The 15,456-nt window shown below is 49.1% G+C and overlaps 1 protein-coding gene across 1 annotated transcript in view; it reads right to left on the bottom strand.

Annotated features, from left to right (window-relative positions):
- Positions 1-15,456, bottom strand: part of grik2 (glutamate receptor, ionotropic, kainate 2) — a gene marked incomplete at both ends in the record, with an annotated part of 119,677 nt that overhangs the window by 41,430 nt on the left and 62,791 nt on the right. The window contains 3 exons of the mRNA XM_084471908.1: positions 3,089-3,202; positions 5,173-5,280; positions 7,754-7,897. Coding sequence (XP_084328034.1) covers positions 3,089-3,202; positions 5,173-5,280; positions 7,754-7,897 — 366 coding nt within the window. The remainder of the gene's footprint in view (positions 1-3,088; positions 3,203-5,172; positions 5,281-7,753; positions 7,898-15,456) is intronic.

Genomic DNA, 15,456 nt, shown 5'->3' with positions numbered 1-15,456 from the left:
CTTTGCACGTAAACACATAATCCGAAACAGGAGCGGAACCCCGGAATGAGATTACATGTGTAGCTAGCGCACTCTCCGCACGTTCATCTCCCCGAGTTCGCATCCCGCCCGACTGAGAGCTGCGACGGCGGAACCATCCCTTTTCGAAGGCTCATGCGTGTGCAAGAGGCCCTGCAAACCCACCGCCACCTGCTCTGCCTCCGCCACCTGCCCCCCCCCCCCACTATCCCTCCTCCATCTGCCCGTCACGCACAGCAGCAAGGCCGTGTTTCAGATGGTGGCTGGCGCTTCTTTAATTAAAAGGCACCGGTTGGGAAAAAAAATAGCCAGAAAAGACTATCTTGGCTGAAAAAAAGAGAAAGAACCCTAATTAAGGATAAACAGCCTATGCGTTTATCATCTGCAGATGCTTGCTTGCTTGCTTGGCTAAATGTAAAATCGCCATTATTCCTTTTGGAACAAATTAAAAATGGGTTTTGTTTTTGCTCAACAGCAGCAGCAAAGGAAAGACAAATGATACTCATGGCTCATCTGTGCACATTCAAACTTTTATTTTGCTATTATTGATCCTGTTAAGCTGCCCATTGACTGTGACGCAGTGAATCCCGACAAGCAAATGAATAAATAAAACGGCTACACCTATACCAAAACAATGGAGATGTAACGCATCCCTTCCACCGAGCGCATTCATATTCAAACAAATGAAACGGAACCAACCAGCCGATCGCAAACACGGCCGTTAAATACTTGACATAGCGTGATGGGTGCCCAGAGACCTTGTACTAACAGGAACGATCCGTAGCAATTGGACGCGAGATAAAACATTCTTTCATTAGCATTTACCTCTGTGGGAACGGCAGGAGCGGGGTTGTGCACAGTGCATAATTAGGTTCGGGCTAATAAGGGTTCCCTAGTTTATAATAATGCTAATGTCCTGCAGCTGAGCGGATGACGGCGACGCCCGCTTATCGAGGCGTGCTTGAGGGATGAGGTGCCTGGCCCGCCAGATAATCCACAGGATATGATGTTCCTCTAAGAACATATGTTTCACCGTGGCTAGAGTATTGCTTAATGATCCTTCACCGTGCGTATTTGTCATTGTAATGTAATTCATACACAAAACGGACTAATTACAGCTTCACTTCATCTGTCTCTGTCCAAGAATGTTGAGCTTGCTCCTTCACTTTTTCACTCTCTCGCTCAACCGAGAGCAAGCCGCCCTGTGAGGATTCATTTGGCTTCCGGGGGCCACTCTCTCTCTCTCTTTATTTACCCCCCTTTTACGGCCGCCTAATGGCTGACTGACAAGCTGCACAATGGGAGCGAATGAATGGCAACACAATGAATTCTCTTTCAATTAATGGCTTTGCATGTCTGGCATACCGAACACCTATTGGCACAGAGAGGGGAGGGTGAACGGCTGCGTTCTCCCCTCACGCTGCCTTTTACAATAGAGTGATTGCCGGCCCAGTTGAGCCGATTGACTAGCAGACATCCCTCATGGTGTATTAGCGGCAAACAGACATACGCTTCAAACAATTATGACGAGACAACAAATTTGTTTTGTTTAGAGACAATTACACAACGGCAAGGCACATCTATAATCCAGTGGAAAAAAAGTAAGCGAAAAAAAAGAGCGTGGCACAATCCATTTCATCCTGAGACTTCAAAGATTGCCGCAATGCCTCTCAAAGGGAGTTTACGTCTCGCATAAAAACTAAATGAGTGATTCCTCGGGTAGATAAACTGTTGATAAGGCCGAGATCTTGGAGGTAATTACATCATGTTTTATGGATAAACATAATCCACCGAAAATTACGTGAAAATGGATGAAAGTCTGCATCAGTCAAATATAACAAAACCCAATTACTGTTAGTACCCCCCTCCTTCTCTATCCCTCTATCTCTCTCTATGTGTGTCTCTCTCTCTCTGTCTCTCTCTCTCTCTCTCTCTCTCTCTCTCTCTCTCTCTCTCTCTCTCTGTATTTCACTCTCTCTCTAGTCCCTCTTTCTCTCAGTCCCTCGCTCTGTCTCTCTCTGTCTCTCTCTCTCATTCTCTCTCTCCCACGGCCATCAAATATCTCCCACAGACTCAATCCCGATATGGCAATTACAGCTGAAGCAGAGTCTTAACTAATAACAGCAATCCAATCCCTTCCCGGCGTGCTGGAAGGATGGGAGGCCTGCTCACAGAAATAATAACTACCCACACTTTAATTGATATTATTTATCGTCTCTGTCGCTCCCTCTCTCTCCCTCTCCCTCTCCCTCTCCCTCTCTCTCTCTCTCTCTCTCTCTCTCTCTTGCTCACATGCTCTGGTCTTAATTACACAACAGGGGATGGCTTTCAAAAAGATCCTCTTCAGTCCAGAATTTTTGGAATCCTTTTTGTTGCAAACATGAAAACACAGATCAGGAGCTGAGTGGATATGTGGTCTCACGTATAAAAGGACGTACACAGGGACATACACGCAGACACACACACACTCACACACACGCATTAACAAACATTCACAAACACACACAAGAGCACACATTTGGGTTTGACTGTGTGTGTAGGTTTTTGGGTGAACAATGGTTTGTTTGTAAAAAATTGAAAGGTACTTCAGCAAAGCTGGAACATCGACACCCCTAGCACAGTATCCTCCGGTAGACTGTTGGCCTAAACCCACAATTATTCACTCAATAGCGGCTTTTGGGAAATCAAAGTGGAAAGTCTGGCAGCACTGCAATCAGTCGTGTACAGAACTTTTAACCAATCAGTTGTTCAGGCTTGAGCAGGCCGAGGGAGCCGGCGTCGAGAGCAGCCCGCGCTGGGGAGCCAGTGGGGCTGGTCACAGACACGTAGGAAACCTGTCTACCATGGCAAGACTTCTAAGGTGGGGTTCTGGAGGATTTTTCAGAGAGGAAAAGCTTAAAGTGAACACACCTCCTGAGATAATCAATTAAAAGGCCAGGACAACCCGTGCTTAGCCCTCTGTAATTGCACCCACACAGATACGAATTGGCAATTTCAGCTTCGACTGGAGGCCGTTCCCTCTGAATGCTAAATGAGATTCTAGCTGGGAGAAAAAAGGAGAAAAGTTCACCAGCAGGGTGGAGACGACCAGGGAGCGGTTGGCCAGTGAGTCTGAGACGTTGGTTGTCTTGCCCTTCTGGTTGTCGGTCATGTTCAGGCCACTTGGAGGATCCCACGTCCCAATCTGGGGACGAACCATCAGGCAACAGTCAGCAATCAATCAGGATTTGTTTTGCCCCCTCCATACATACAACCAATATTTGATCTGAATTGATCTGCAGAGTGGGATTACAAAGATTAAACAAATTCCAAGATACACACACACAAACGCACGCATACACACACACCCATACACAGGCACGCGCCCACACACACACACACACACACACACACACACACACACACACACACACACACACACACACACACACACACACCATTCCTTATCCTGGATGCATGCAGAGAACAGCAGCGCCTGTAGGACACAGCTGACAGCTCTGTGAACTCTGAACACTGTCAAGGCGTTCCACTTGCTTGCTCATACTGAAAGTACTGCAGGGGAGAAAATATAAGAGATGATCTAGGGTGGAAGACCACCCTCCCACCCTCGCCCCCCCAACTAGCCTCCCAACCCCCCTGCTTCCACTAAGCTTACTGCACATCCGTTTTTCCTTGCCGATAGGAAAGCCTGCCGGTCAGCATTACAGATGGCCCGATAGGCTGATTGAGCTCCCTGTGTGTGTGTGTGTGTGTGTGTGTGTGGTTGTGGGTATGTGTGGGTTTGTGTGGTTGAGTGTGCGTGTGCGTGATTGAGTGTGATTGTTTGTCTGTGTGTGTGTGTGCATGCATGCGTGCCTGCGTGTGTGTTTATGTGTAGGTGTTGGCATCCGTGGTGGTATCATGAGTGATGTACGTGTCTGGTTGGTGTGTGTGTGTGTGTGTGTGTGTGTGTGTGTGTGTGTGTGTGTGTGTGTGGGTTGGTGCGGGTGCTTTTGTACACTTCCATGCTGGGAGGGCGGCATGGTGGGAGTGTTCTAAGAAGAGAGGATGAGGACCGCATCTCAACATGTTGTCCTCCTAAGCCATGTCTCTCCTAAGCCCCCTATAATAAAAACCCACACCTCACCCACCCCACCCTTCAACCACAGGCCCGGCCCCCAAAGCTCCGACCTCAAAGCGCCACCACCACATCCTCCACCACCACCACACTTTTCTGTACCGCCGGCTGCAACATGAACCGCCCCCTGTGGGGATAATAGATATCCCTTTCCTCTGTACTCACCCACCCCCACCCCCCCTAGACTCCCCCACCACTCCACCCTAGCCTCCCCCACCACCATATACTAGATTCCCCCACCACTTCACCCTAGCCCCTCCCACCACCTCATCCTAGACTCCCCCAACACTCCACCCTAGACCCCCCCCCCCCCAACACTCCACCCTAGACTCCCCCACCACCGCTGCTGGACATAACAGCTCCTCCAGCATTCGGGACCAGGGAGGCGAGTGTGTGTATGTGTGTGTGTGTGTGTGTGTTTGAGTCTGAGAGGGGGGTTGAGGGAGGAAAGGGGGGGGGGAAGGGGGCGTGCTCCTCTCCTCTGCGTGCCCCAAGACGGGTTTTGTAATTGCAAATCAACTCTTTAATTCAGCCTTCATGAGGCTGGAGGGCTTCTGAAGGGTTTTTTATTAATAGGCGAAAATTATTCATGGAGGTGCGGATGCACAAAGTAGCGCAAGGGGAGAGAGGGGGTCTGGATCTGAGCGGCTCACACAGGTGGGCGGGGGGTGTGGTGGTGCGGGGGGGGGGGGGGGGGGGGGGGTGGTGGGGGGTAGGCGCCACTCCTTGTAGGAGTGCCCGCAGAACCTGTGGTGTTAAGCAGGATTCGCCAGCTCAAACGAATCTTAAGTGACTCCTAAACGCTGGGGAAATCTCATTTTGAGGCAAAGGATGCATAATGTACACAATATTCATGATCTGCGTGCCCGGAGGCACTGACGTTACAGCATGTGCTCCGGCACAAATATGAGAGGTGCCAAGAGACAAACAGAGGCCAGCATGAAAGGATATATACTGAGCCGCAGTCACACATACACTCGCATGCACACACACACACACACACACATACGTAGGTGGCAGGCATGAGTGCGAACAACCTTCTCTAGTCCTTCCTCTTTGAGACTGATGACATCCAGGTCAAAGTCTGTCCTTAAGCCATTGGTCCTGTTGAAAGTGATCCTTCCAGTCAGGCCATCCCAATGGGCCTGGATAGAGAGAGAGAGAGAGAGAGAGAGAGAGAGAGAGAGAGAGACGCACACAGTGAGAAGATTGCCCATTGAAAAGCTTAAATGTCATTCTGAAAGCAAGGTTGAAGTGAACAACAAATCCTCTAGACAATTTCACATTTGTCATACACACAGGCAGAAACACACACACACACACACACAAACGCAGACAGACACATATTAGCACTTCCTCCAAGTCTAAAGGTAACTACATAGGCTAGCTTTACAGAGGCTAGGAAGGCTTTGTTGGTGGAAAGGAGAGGGCAATTATTTGACGTGTATGGCCACGAAGAGGCTTTTGATAGGGAACAATTCACCATGAAAGTGGCTGAGAGCAGTAAAAGCCTTTTTTTTTCCCAGACACGGCAAATCTTTCCCTCGTTACCCAGGGTGTGCTGTGGGCTGGTGATTCTATCTTTAGAAGATGTGGGAGTCACAAGCCTGGGCATTATTCATCACTCGCACTGACAGGAGGCCTCAGTCTGGTCCTTCAGCTCTGATCTCATTGACTGGATACAGTCCCCATCCATCCCATCATGGGATTCACAAAACTGGGAAGGTTGGCAGTGATGTTGGGCTGTGAACTAGTCCACAGAATAACGGATGCTGGGATACGGGTTACGTAGTGTAGTGATGAACGTCTTGATTGTCTTTCCTGCTACAGTATGTGTTCACCAGATGATGATGACTTTTGGTGACTGTCTGTGAATTTGTGCAGACTACGCTCTGCGAATTACAGATGCAGGACTATTAAAGCGTGCACCGGTGTACAGACAGACAGCATACCTCTTGTCGGCTATATCAGGCAGGCATCTAATATGGCCTTAACTGATGGTTTTGATACTTGAAATTGTATGATTGCCATACACAAATAAAGTGTAGAGCTAGTTTTAATAAATGCTGCATGTTTATGGGTTCTGATTATACTGGGGACTTTGAATGCTACATTTTTGTTTGTTGTGGGCAGTTCTCTGCCCTACTCATGGTCTAGAACCATGTAGCACAAGGCGGCATTACAACTATAAGCCTGTAAGCCTGTGTACCCCTTCATCCTCAGTGGGCACAGGCAGTAGTTTGAACACCCGGCCCCCAGCACAGCAGAGGGTCAAGCTAATGCAAACAGCAGACTTTATTTTTGTAGAACTATCTGGCTCCTACAATGACATGAACTGGAGGGCTCTAGGACCCAGGGTGTGGCCTCACAGAAAGGACATGGGCATAAGAGACACAAAGAGAGAGAGAGAGAGAGAGAGAGAGAGAGAGAGAGAGAGAGAGAGAGAGGGAGAGAGAGAGACGGACAGAACAAGACAGAGATAAACCGAGACAGGGAAAGATATAAAAAGCAAGAACATTGACAGATAAACAGACAGAGAGTGGAGAGGAGGAAGAGCTGGCGATTTGAATGCCATGCAATTATGTTCCTTTTTTATAAACGTTCCTTCTGAAATGTAATCAACTGCAATGGCCGCCAACCCCTTTTTTTTTTTTCTCTACAACCTCAGCCCCCTTCTCTTTTAGCCCCCTGTGTGTGTGTCAGTGGGCCTGGGGACCCTGCAAGGTGAAAGGGTGACCGAATTCGCCCTCTTATACCCACGGCAGGGCTTTGGAACAGCTGGCCCGGTTTCACTGATAGAAAGCACGCCATGGAATAATGATTCCAAAGCCATCAAATAATGTCCAGCTCTCTCTCTCTCTCTCTCTCTCTCTCTCTCTCTCTCTCTCTCTCTGTCACGAATGGAATGTACAATTTCAATAGATGTCAGGTGAGTTGCTATCCTACCTCCTTATCGTGGAAAAGTTGCAAGCCGAAGGAAAAAAGAAAGATTCATATTTCAGTGCCCATGCATTGTATTTTGATTCAAGTATATGGATGTATTTCACATTTTCTATAATTGCCTAGGAAATGCTGCTCAATTTCATTATCATTTTTGCATCTGTTTTCATATATGTGTGTATGTGTGTGCACATGTGTCTGTCTACGTGTTGTTTCTCTCCCCAACCATGCATTGTGTGATTGTGTTTGTGTGTGTGTGTGTGTGGCCATGTATATGTATGTGTGTGTGTTTGTCTGTATATGTCTGTGTCTTTGTGTGTCTGTGTGTGTGTTTGTATCTGTGTGTGAATGTATACGTTTCTGTGTGCATATGTGTCTGTGTGTGAGGTATGTGTGTATATGTGTGTGTGCGTGCATGTATATGTATCTGCGTGTATGTGTCTGTATGTGTCTGTGTGTATGTGTGTGTGTGTGTGTGTGCGTGCATGTATATGTATCTGCGTGTATGTGTCTGTATGTGTCCGTGTGTATGTGTGTGTGTGTGCGTGCATGCATATGTGCCTGTGTACATGCGTCTGTGTGTATGTGTGTGTGTGTGTGCGTGCATGTCCATGTGTCTGTGTGTATGCGTCTGCATGTGTTTACGGGTATGTGCGTGCGTGCGTTGGGATCCTCTACCTCTTTGATGAGAGCCATGAAGCGGTTCCCGAAGCGCCAGGGCTTGTGGCGGTTACACTGCAGGGAGCTGACGGTGATCTGCTGAGACTGTTGCACGGCCACGGCCACCACGTGCACTGCATCGTACATGAGCGCCGCGTCCGTCTGCGCACACACACGCGTCCAGGGGAGGGAGAACAACACATCATGTGAATGAGTAAAGGGTCAGGACGCGTGAGGTGATTCATCCGCTCCCGGGCCATCGGCCCCCACCGGCCCCCCGCGCTTTGACACATGAATCGCGGACTCGGATCAAAAGAGGATCGACGTGCGCGCGGGACGGGGCGTTTCGTTTGAATCTGCACCGTGAAATCCCACGGGGGATCCGGGGTCCACCTGCCGCAGGCGAAGGAGCATGCGAGAGAGGAACGCGGTGAATGGGAAACTTGAAAGAGTCGACCCGATGTCCACCGAGAGATGCTACGGATGTCGATGTTTAAAGCGTTGTATTTTCCACCACAATGGCGGGATGTGAAATGGTCATAGTTAAATAGCGTGGCAGGACATTAGACAAACAATAACAAAATAATCAGAGGAGCTCTTCAAGCTTGACACGCTCAGACGGTGCTGAGGTTCCGAACGTGTGAGGCACAAAGTGCTTGCTCACTGCTTACTCCTCTGCTACACCTCTCCCCCCACCGGCTCTCTCTGTCTCTCTGTCTCTCTGTCTCTCTGTGTCTGTCTCTCTGTGTCTCTCTCTCTCTCTCTCTCTCTCTCTCTCTCTCTCTCTCTCTCTCTCTCTCTCTCTCTCTCTCTCTCTCATAAAGCCTTGACGGAAGGAAGACAGTGAGCCAAGACGGCGCGCGGTGGCTATCGCCAAGGCTATCAGAGAGGTGCCAGTCAGCCACACTCCACCAAAGACACCCCTAATTCCACAATCCCTTCCCAAAAAAAGGAAAGAAATCAAATTAGTGTTTGTCCCGCTTGATTGAAAAGCAATCACAACAGCTCTCCACATTTGTTGTATGGATATCACGGCCCTAGGGTGAGTCAGAAAATTGCTGTCCAGCAGAATGAATCCCTCCCAAACCTGCCATTTTCTCCTATTCAAGGCATGATTGGTGCCTGGATGCTGGAGCTCCTCAAGGAGATGTGTGTGTGTGTGTGTGTGTGTGTGTGTGTGTGTGTGTGTGTGTGTGTGTGTGTGTGTGTGTGTGTGTGTGTCAGCCCGAAGTCTGCTCATATGTTCAGGCTGTGTGCCTGTATGTGTGTGTGGGTGTCAATGTTGTTGCCTGATTGCAAAGATAATTTATACAATTGTATGTTTTGCTGTTTTGAATAATAAACAAATAATATCTAGAGGCCATCGTCCTCCCTGGTAAAGGAAGGACCTTCACCAGGAAACTACTCACTAGAAACAATAGTCAAATAATGTACTAAGAAAGATAACAATGGGGTTCGCCGGCCCATAATTCTTTGCAGTATGGGTGTCACCTGGAGGACATGCGTTGGACTGACATGGGGGTGGGGCAAGAAGGAAGGGGATGGAACAGGAAGGAAGGGGAAGGAAGGGGTAGGAAGTTGAAGAGGGGGAGGAGTAGGAGGACGGGGAAGAGGAAGGGATGGGCAGTGAACGGAAAGGTTAGGCATGGGAAGAGGAAGGAAGGGTAAGGAGGTGGAAGGAAGGGGAAGAAGAAGGAAAGGGGAAGGAGGTGGGAGGGATGAGTAGGAGAAGGGAGGGAAAGGAAGGAGAAGGCTTGGGCGGGGAGGGGAAGAGAAGGGAGCCTGGCAGCTGGAACAGGGGAGGGGCTCCGAGTGACATGTGATTGTCAGCTACACGGCGGCCGGCTAGCATGCCTCGCAGCCGCCGCCGGCCGCTAGTCACGCGAGTGCTCATAATAACAATGTAACACTCTGCCATTCAATTCTCGTCGGGTGATACGGTGAGCTGCTGTGAGGGCTGTAATGGTTTATGAGAAGCGACGCTGCCCATTGCGACGCAGTTCCCCACTGAGGAGACACACAGCTGATTTTCAAACACGCAGCAGCAATCAGGTCCGCCCAACACACCACACTGCCCGAGAAAAGAAAACTGGAATGGATAAGGCAAAAAAGAAGAAGGCATTTGTGATTCCAAGCAGCCAGGCAAATATTTATTTTTCCTCCTGGCGGTAGCTGGCTAGGGAGAGAGGAGCAAGGGAGCAAGGAGCTAGGGAGCGAGATGGCAGGGAACTGCTGGTCGTGACTGCAGGAGAATGCCGGAGGGTGTCTGATGGGTGGGTGTGGGTGTGGGTGGGGGGGGGGGGGGGGGGGATGGTGTTATGTTGGTGAGCGCTGTAGGCAGCTGCACAGACACAGGCGTGTTTGACTCTCCATCTTCTCTCATTCAGTGCGCGCGACAGAAGTGCACATCGGGGATGGGGTCTCGCGAGTGATTCAGCGTCGCCGCCACTTCTCTCCATAAACATCTCATTAAAATCAATTATGTCACCGCTGAATGAAATTAAAGCTAAACGCTTGAAAAGCTGCTTTTTCCCAGGTGCCAGCCGACAATAGGAGTAGCCCTGTCTTTTCTCCACCTCGTTTTCTACCTCTCTGCTCTCCATGAGCAAACGGAAAGTGATTAATTAAATCTCCCCAACTCAACATTTTTTATGGATTGTTAAAAAAAACAAAGTACCCTGACGCGCTGGCAACATTGCATCCTGTTGGCCTCGTTCATCAGCATTGCCATGGTAACAAAGTGGTAAAAAATAGCTTTATCCGATACCAAGTTAGTGTGTCATCTCCTGACTGTCTCGTTTTGATTCAAGAAATGTTTTTCAGAGATGTCACAGGACTGGCGGATGACGGGGAATAATACACTGAACACCTCGTTCTTGAAACAAGAAATCAAATGGCTGCCGATACTCAGGTGGCGTCACGCGGCGGGGGATCCGGAGGGGTTGGCCATGCAGAAGGGCCCACGGTCACGCTGCTGTAGCTCCTTTGATTGAAACATAAACACCTCAAAGAGACGGCGCGGTGGGTGTGACGCGGGCAGCAGCCGAGCGAGGTGGAGACTGAGACCACTGAGTCGCGTTTTCTGGGGCTGAACGGCGTTTGAATCAGGCCAGCCGTCTGAGTATCCCGATGATAATCCCGGCTCCCCTGTTTGCTAACCACAACAACAACAACAACAACAACAACAGGATCGCTCAATCCTCATCCTCAGTTCCTACGACGGAGAGTTCATACGTTCGCGGCCGAGGTCAAGCCCTGACGACGCGCCGTGCGTCGCGGCCCGGCGGTGATGCGTCACGGCTGGGAACGCCCCCGGCCCCCCAGTGCAGTGTTTCCCTGCGGGCCCAGTCCTCCCTCCCTGTCTCTTGTTTGCGTTCGCCAGCACAACGGGGTGACAGCAATCGTAGTAGGGGCGTCCTGCCAACGCCCAGGTTCGGTGGTGTAATGTGTCATGTTGATGTTGCACGCGCACATAAACAATCAGCTCTGGTGGCAACACACACACACACACACACACACAAAACAGTGTTCTCCCTTCTCCCACGGGTTGAGCTTCTGACGATGGCGCAAGCAGGCTGGGCTCCGGCACAACGGATCGTTGCTGTAAAGTATGGTGGGAGTATCAAATAAAGCAGCCGGTGTGGCCGGTGATTACAAACCGTATCAGGTGAGATAGGCTGGAGAAGGACGTGGGAGGACGTGTGCGGTGGGAATTTAGGTAATGGGGAGAATGTAGACGCAGTCCATTTCCTCAGCCTTTTATAGGCCGCTTAATCGTGTCTGACGTCCACCCTGCCCAAAAGTATCGATCAAGAGGAACAAAGTGACTGCCTGATCGATACGGGAACCAGTCTCAGTGAGAACTAGGCCCCAGGGGACAGCCCTTACCTCATGCATCAGCTGTGCACACACACACACAACACACAACAGACTGTCCCATCGCCATGGCTGGCTCGCTACACAGGAAATACGACCAGTCCTGCACAATAGCGAGTCGAGAAGGAAAAGAAAAGTGAAGTGACCTAAATGCAGTATTCATGAACAACCTTTTCGTTAGCCACATATGCTAATTTATATGCCCCCTTCTCCTATTTGAATGCTAACAAAAATAATATATAAAATAATATAAAAACAAGCCAAGCACCCATACATGCAGACACACACACACACACACGTATCTCCTGAATGGGATGCGATCTCTCCACACACATGAGATCAGCAGCAGGGCCATTAGGCGGACGGCTGACGTGACAGTGAGGGGGAGAAGAAAGAACATGTCGCTTATTCCCTCCATTAGCTTCATTAGCGCGAGAGGCTGAGGCAGATTAAGACCGCAGCCAGTCAAATGATGATGTGATCTGGCAGGGTTATCTGTTATTTCAGGCCCCGGTCGTTCGGGCGCCTGCATTGTTTGGGGAACGGCTTGTAATGGGATGTGATGCCGTGGAAAACCTCCAGGGTCTGTCATCACTTCTGTTCTGGCGCTGGTGGGGCTGCTGCTCCAGACTCTCTGATTAAAGCAACACGACTCCCAAAGGTCTCACACACCTCGGCCCCCCCGTTCACTCCGCTGTGAGGGCTGAACTCACCCCCCACCACCTCCCCCCCCCCCCCCCCCACCCCGCCCCCCCCGCCTCCCCTCCGCCGCCATCACCCCTACCTCACCCTCTGCCTCACCTTGAGTCTGCTTGTCCTCATTCCGCTTCTTCCCAGACAGCCGTGGTGGTAGTAGCACACCCCCACTAAAAAAACAACCTTATGCTATTCTGTGTTTAGTTTTCTGTTTCTCTCTCTCACGTTCTCCGTTTTACTTTTAAACCCAACAGAATCTATCTCGTACCCTCCCCACTACTGAGAATAGTGGGGGGGGGGGGGGGGGGGCCGGATCACGATCCAGAAACATCTGTTTGATTGTCGCCGAGTTCTGTAGGGTTTTGTTGCGGTTGCACGACGAATGATTAATTGCTATGCATCTGTAGGCGATACACCGTGTGTGGTTGCGTGTCTGTTGTGTGCATGCGTGTGTGTGTGTGTGTGTGTGTGTGTGTGTGTGTGTGCGTGTGCGTGTGCGTGTGTGTGTGTGTGTGTGTGTGCATGGCTGTGCATGTCCATGTATGTGCAGACATGTGTGCATGTGCGTGTGTGTATGTGTGTGTGTCCATGTGAACAATGTATTCTCCCAACAGACTGGTTATTGCCTTTGTTTTCTCTAGCCTAGCGGTTTTCCTGCTCAGCAACAACCCCCCAGCACAGGGGAACAGTATCGATATCTGAGCACTCTATAACAAAGTGGCTTTGCAGGGCTAAACTAATCATAAAAGGTGGGCTGGACTGCGGACATAGATCGTGTGTTGCCCCCCCACCCCCCCCGGCTTGTAGGAACAAGTAATCTCCTGAATCAGACTTCAGATTCAATTCAATTCCAAAGTGTTCCCTTCATATTTGTTTCCTCCAATCGTGCTGTTGGAGGCGGGGCTCTGTAAGTATGTAATTGGCAAACACAAACTGAAAATATACTTATTGAAGTCCCCCCCTGAATGCCTCATCCACCCGTGGGAATACATTTAATTTAAGTAGAACATCTCCATGACGAAACAGGAAACAAGGCGTAACTCCGCCCCTCCAATTCAGTTGTTTGTTAGTGGCCCAGGCTCTGTGAAGTCTTCCCCCAGAAGGTCTGCTATAACACAGTAGGACTGCTGGATCCGAGACTAGGTAACAAGTGTCACTGGGACTCTGGGGAGTACAAGGTGAGACTGAAGGTGAAAGAGAGGGCACCTGCAATCGCTTCTGAGGCCGACAATTAAAAGAGCTTAGTGTGTAACCAACTGCCTTCTGGGATTGTCACATCCGCAGGGTAGATGAAGTATGACATGCCTCTCCACTCCCACCAGCCCCTCCCACCACTAGCACCTTAGTCCATCCCACAACAACCATCAGCCCCTCCAACAACGACAACCAGCCTTTCCCACCACCAGCACCGTAGTTCCTCCCGCTACCAGCCCCTAGGACCACTGCCACCATAGCCCCTAGGACCACTACCACAAGCCACAGCCATGGGTTGTTATTCAGAGTAAGACGGCCATCATGCTCAACGGTCTTTGAGATGTATTTTCAGCCTACCGTATATCCTGTTTTATTTATTTTTGACACGGGTAAACATATTTGCTTCCTTCCTTGCTTTCATGCATTCTCCAACCTTGAGTGGAACCTTAAACTGAAGACAAATAAAGAAACAGACGGGAGAAGGGTAGGCACCGGCCTGCCTGCAGGCTCCTGTTTATTTCAGCTACTCTGCCGGAGGCTGAGATCCAGATGGGTTTTAGTCTTATTCTCTCACAGAAAATCTAATGTTTTCTCCGAAATCTTTCCCATGGCAACCACTTTTCCACTCAGAACTGCCTCCAGTGACCTCCCCCTTTCAAATAAGGAAAGCTCTGTTAACCTAAAACACAATTTCTGTGTCGGGTAGAAAAAAAAGGGAAAAAATAGGAGATACAAATAAAACGAAACGAAAATCTAAGGATATAAAAGAAATACACAGAAGAATGACAGCAATGCGACACTGCTGCCGTTGAATGGTTTCATAACAGTGTGCCTCAATAGGGGAGGAAATTGACTGTGTAACAGCAAATCATTACCATGGCTGGCTTTCATTTGTAATGACAATGTGTGTCTCTTTATATCCCATCACAGTATGTCCCCGGCCATCTCCCCCCACCACCCACCAGCCCCCAGGAAATGACTCCTGTAGATGACGTGCTGGCTGACATAAGTGTGATAGAGACAACTTGCAAGGAGAAAGACTACAAGCTAATATGTGCCTCGGTGAGGCTCTATAGGGTATGCAGGGGTTCAAGCCAACATGATGGGGACACTGGTCAATGACAAAGCCGGCACAGGTAGATGCTAACGGCGGCCTGGTGTTGATATATGGAGGCATTATTTACACTCATGGTGAATGGCTTTTCTTCTGTAATGGGATGAAGGTCTGTTGACAGGCTGCGATGGGGATTCACAAATGCATTAGGAAATGGTTAAATTCACATGAGGGATAATACATAGTGAGTGCACAAATATTTATGTTTGATATCATGGCTTAATAAGTTAATCATAGTTAATCGTAAGTTAAATAATGAAATTCATACATGGAGATTTGTATTTAAGGAGTTGAATTGTGTTGAAATGTGATAGTTAATTTTGTTTATTACACATCTCATTAAAGAAATGTATAGTGTCACATTTGTTTTTGCACTTGAAATGTGATGTCTCTAATAAAGTAACTACAAGTAGTATCAGCACAGTGTTACAATGTGTGCATGTACAGTTGTCCTGGCCACCAGTCGGCCTGTAGTTGACTTGTCAGGACTGAAAAATGTTGTGACAAGTGTCTAAATCAAAGCTATTGACAGGAGCAGAAAATCCAATCATGCCGAACACTAAGCGCGGATCGCTGTATAACTGCTCTGTAAGCCAAGAAAATAAAATAAAACCTAAAGGGCTTCCTATGTTTCTAACAGTAGGCAAAAAAAAATAACACAATAAACAGTGAGAACCACCTACAGCATCAACACAGAGTCCATTACAGAGAGTTTCATCGCCAGGCTGTGTATTTAACAGCCCTTTTCAGGGTAGCAACAAAACGGCAGAACTGCATCGTTGGGACAACTTGGTATAACATTATCTTTACCTCAGAGAGAAGGATAGCTTGCTATTTAAAT

The sequence above is a fragment of the Micromesistius poutassou genome (genome assembly GCF_964030765.1).
Source record: "Micromesistius poutassou genome assembly, chromosome: 8".
NCBI lineage: Eukaryota > Metazoa > Chordata > Actinopteri > Gadiformes > Gadidae > Micromesistius > Micromesistius poutassou.
This window is presented reverse-complemented; position numbering and strand designations above follow the sequence as displayed.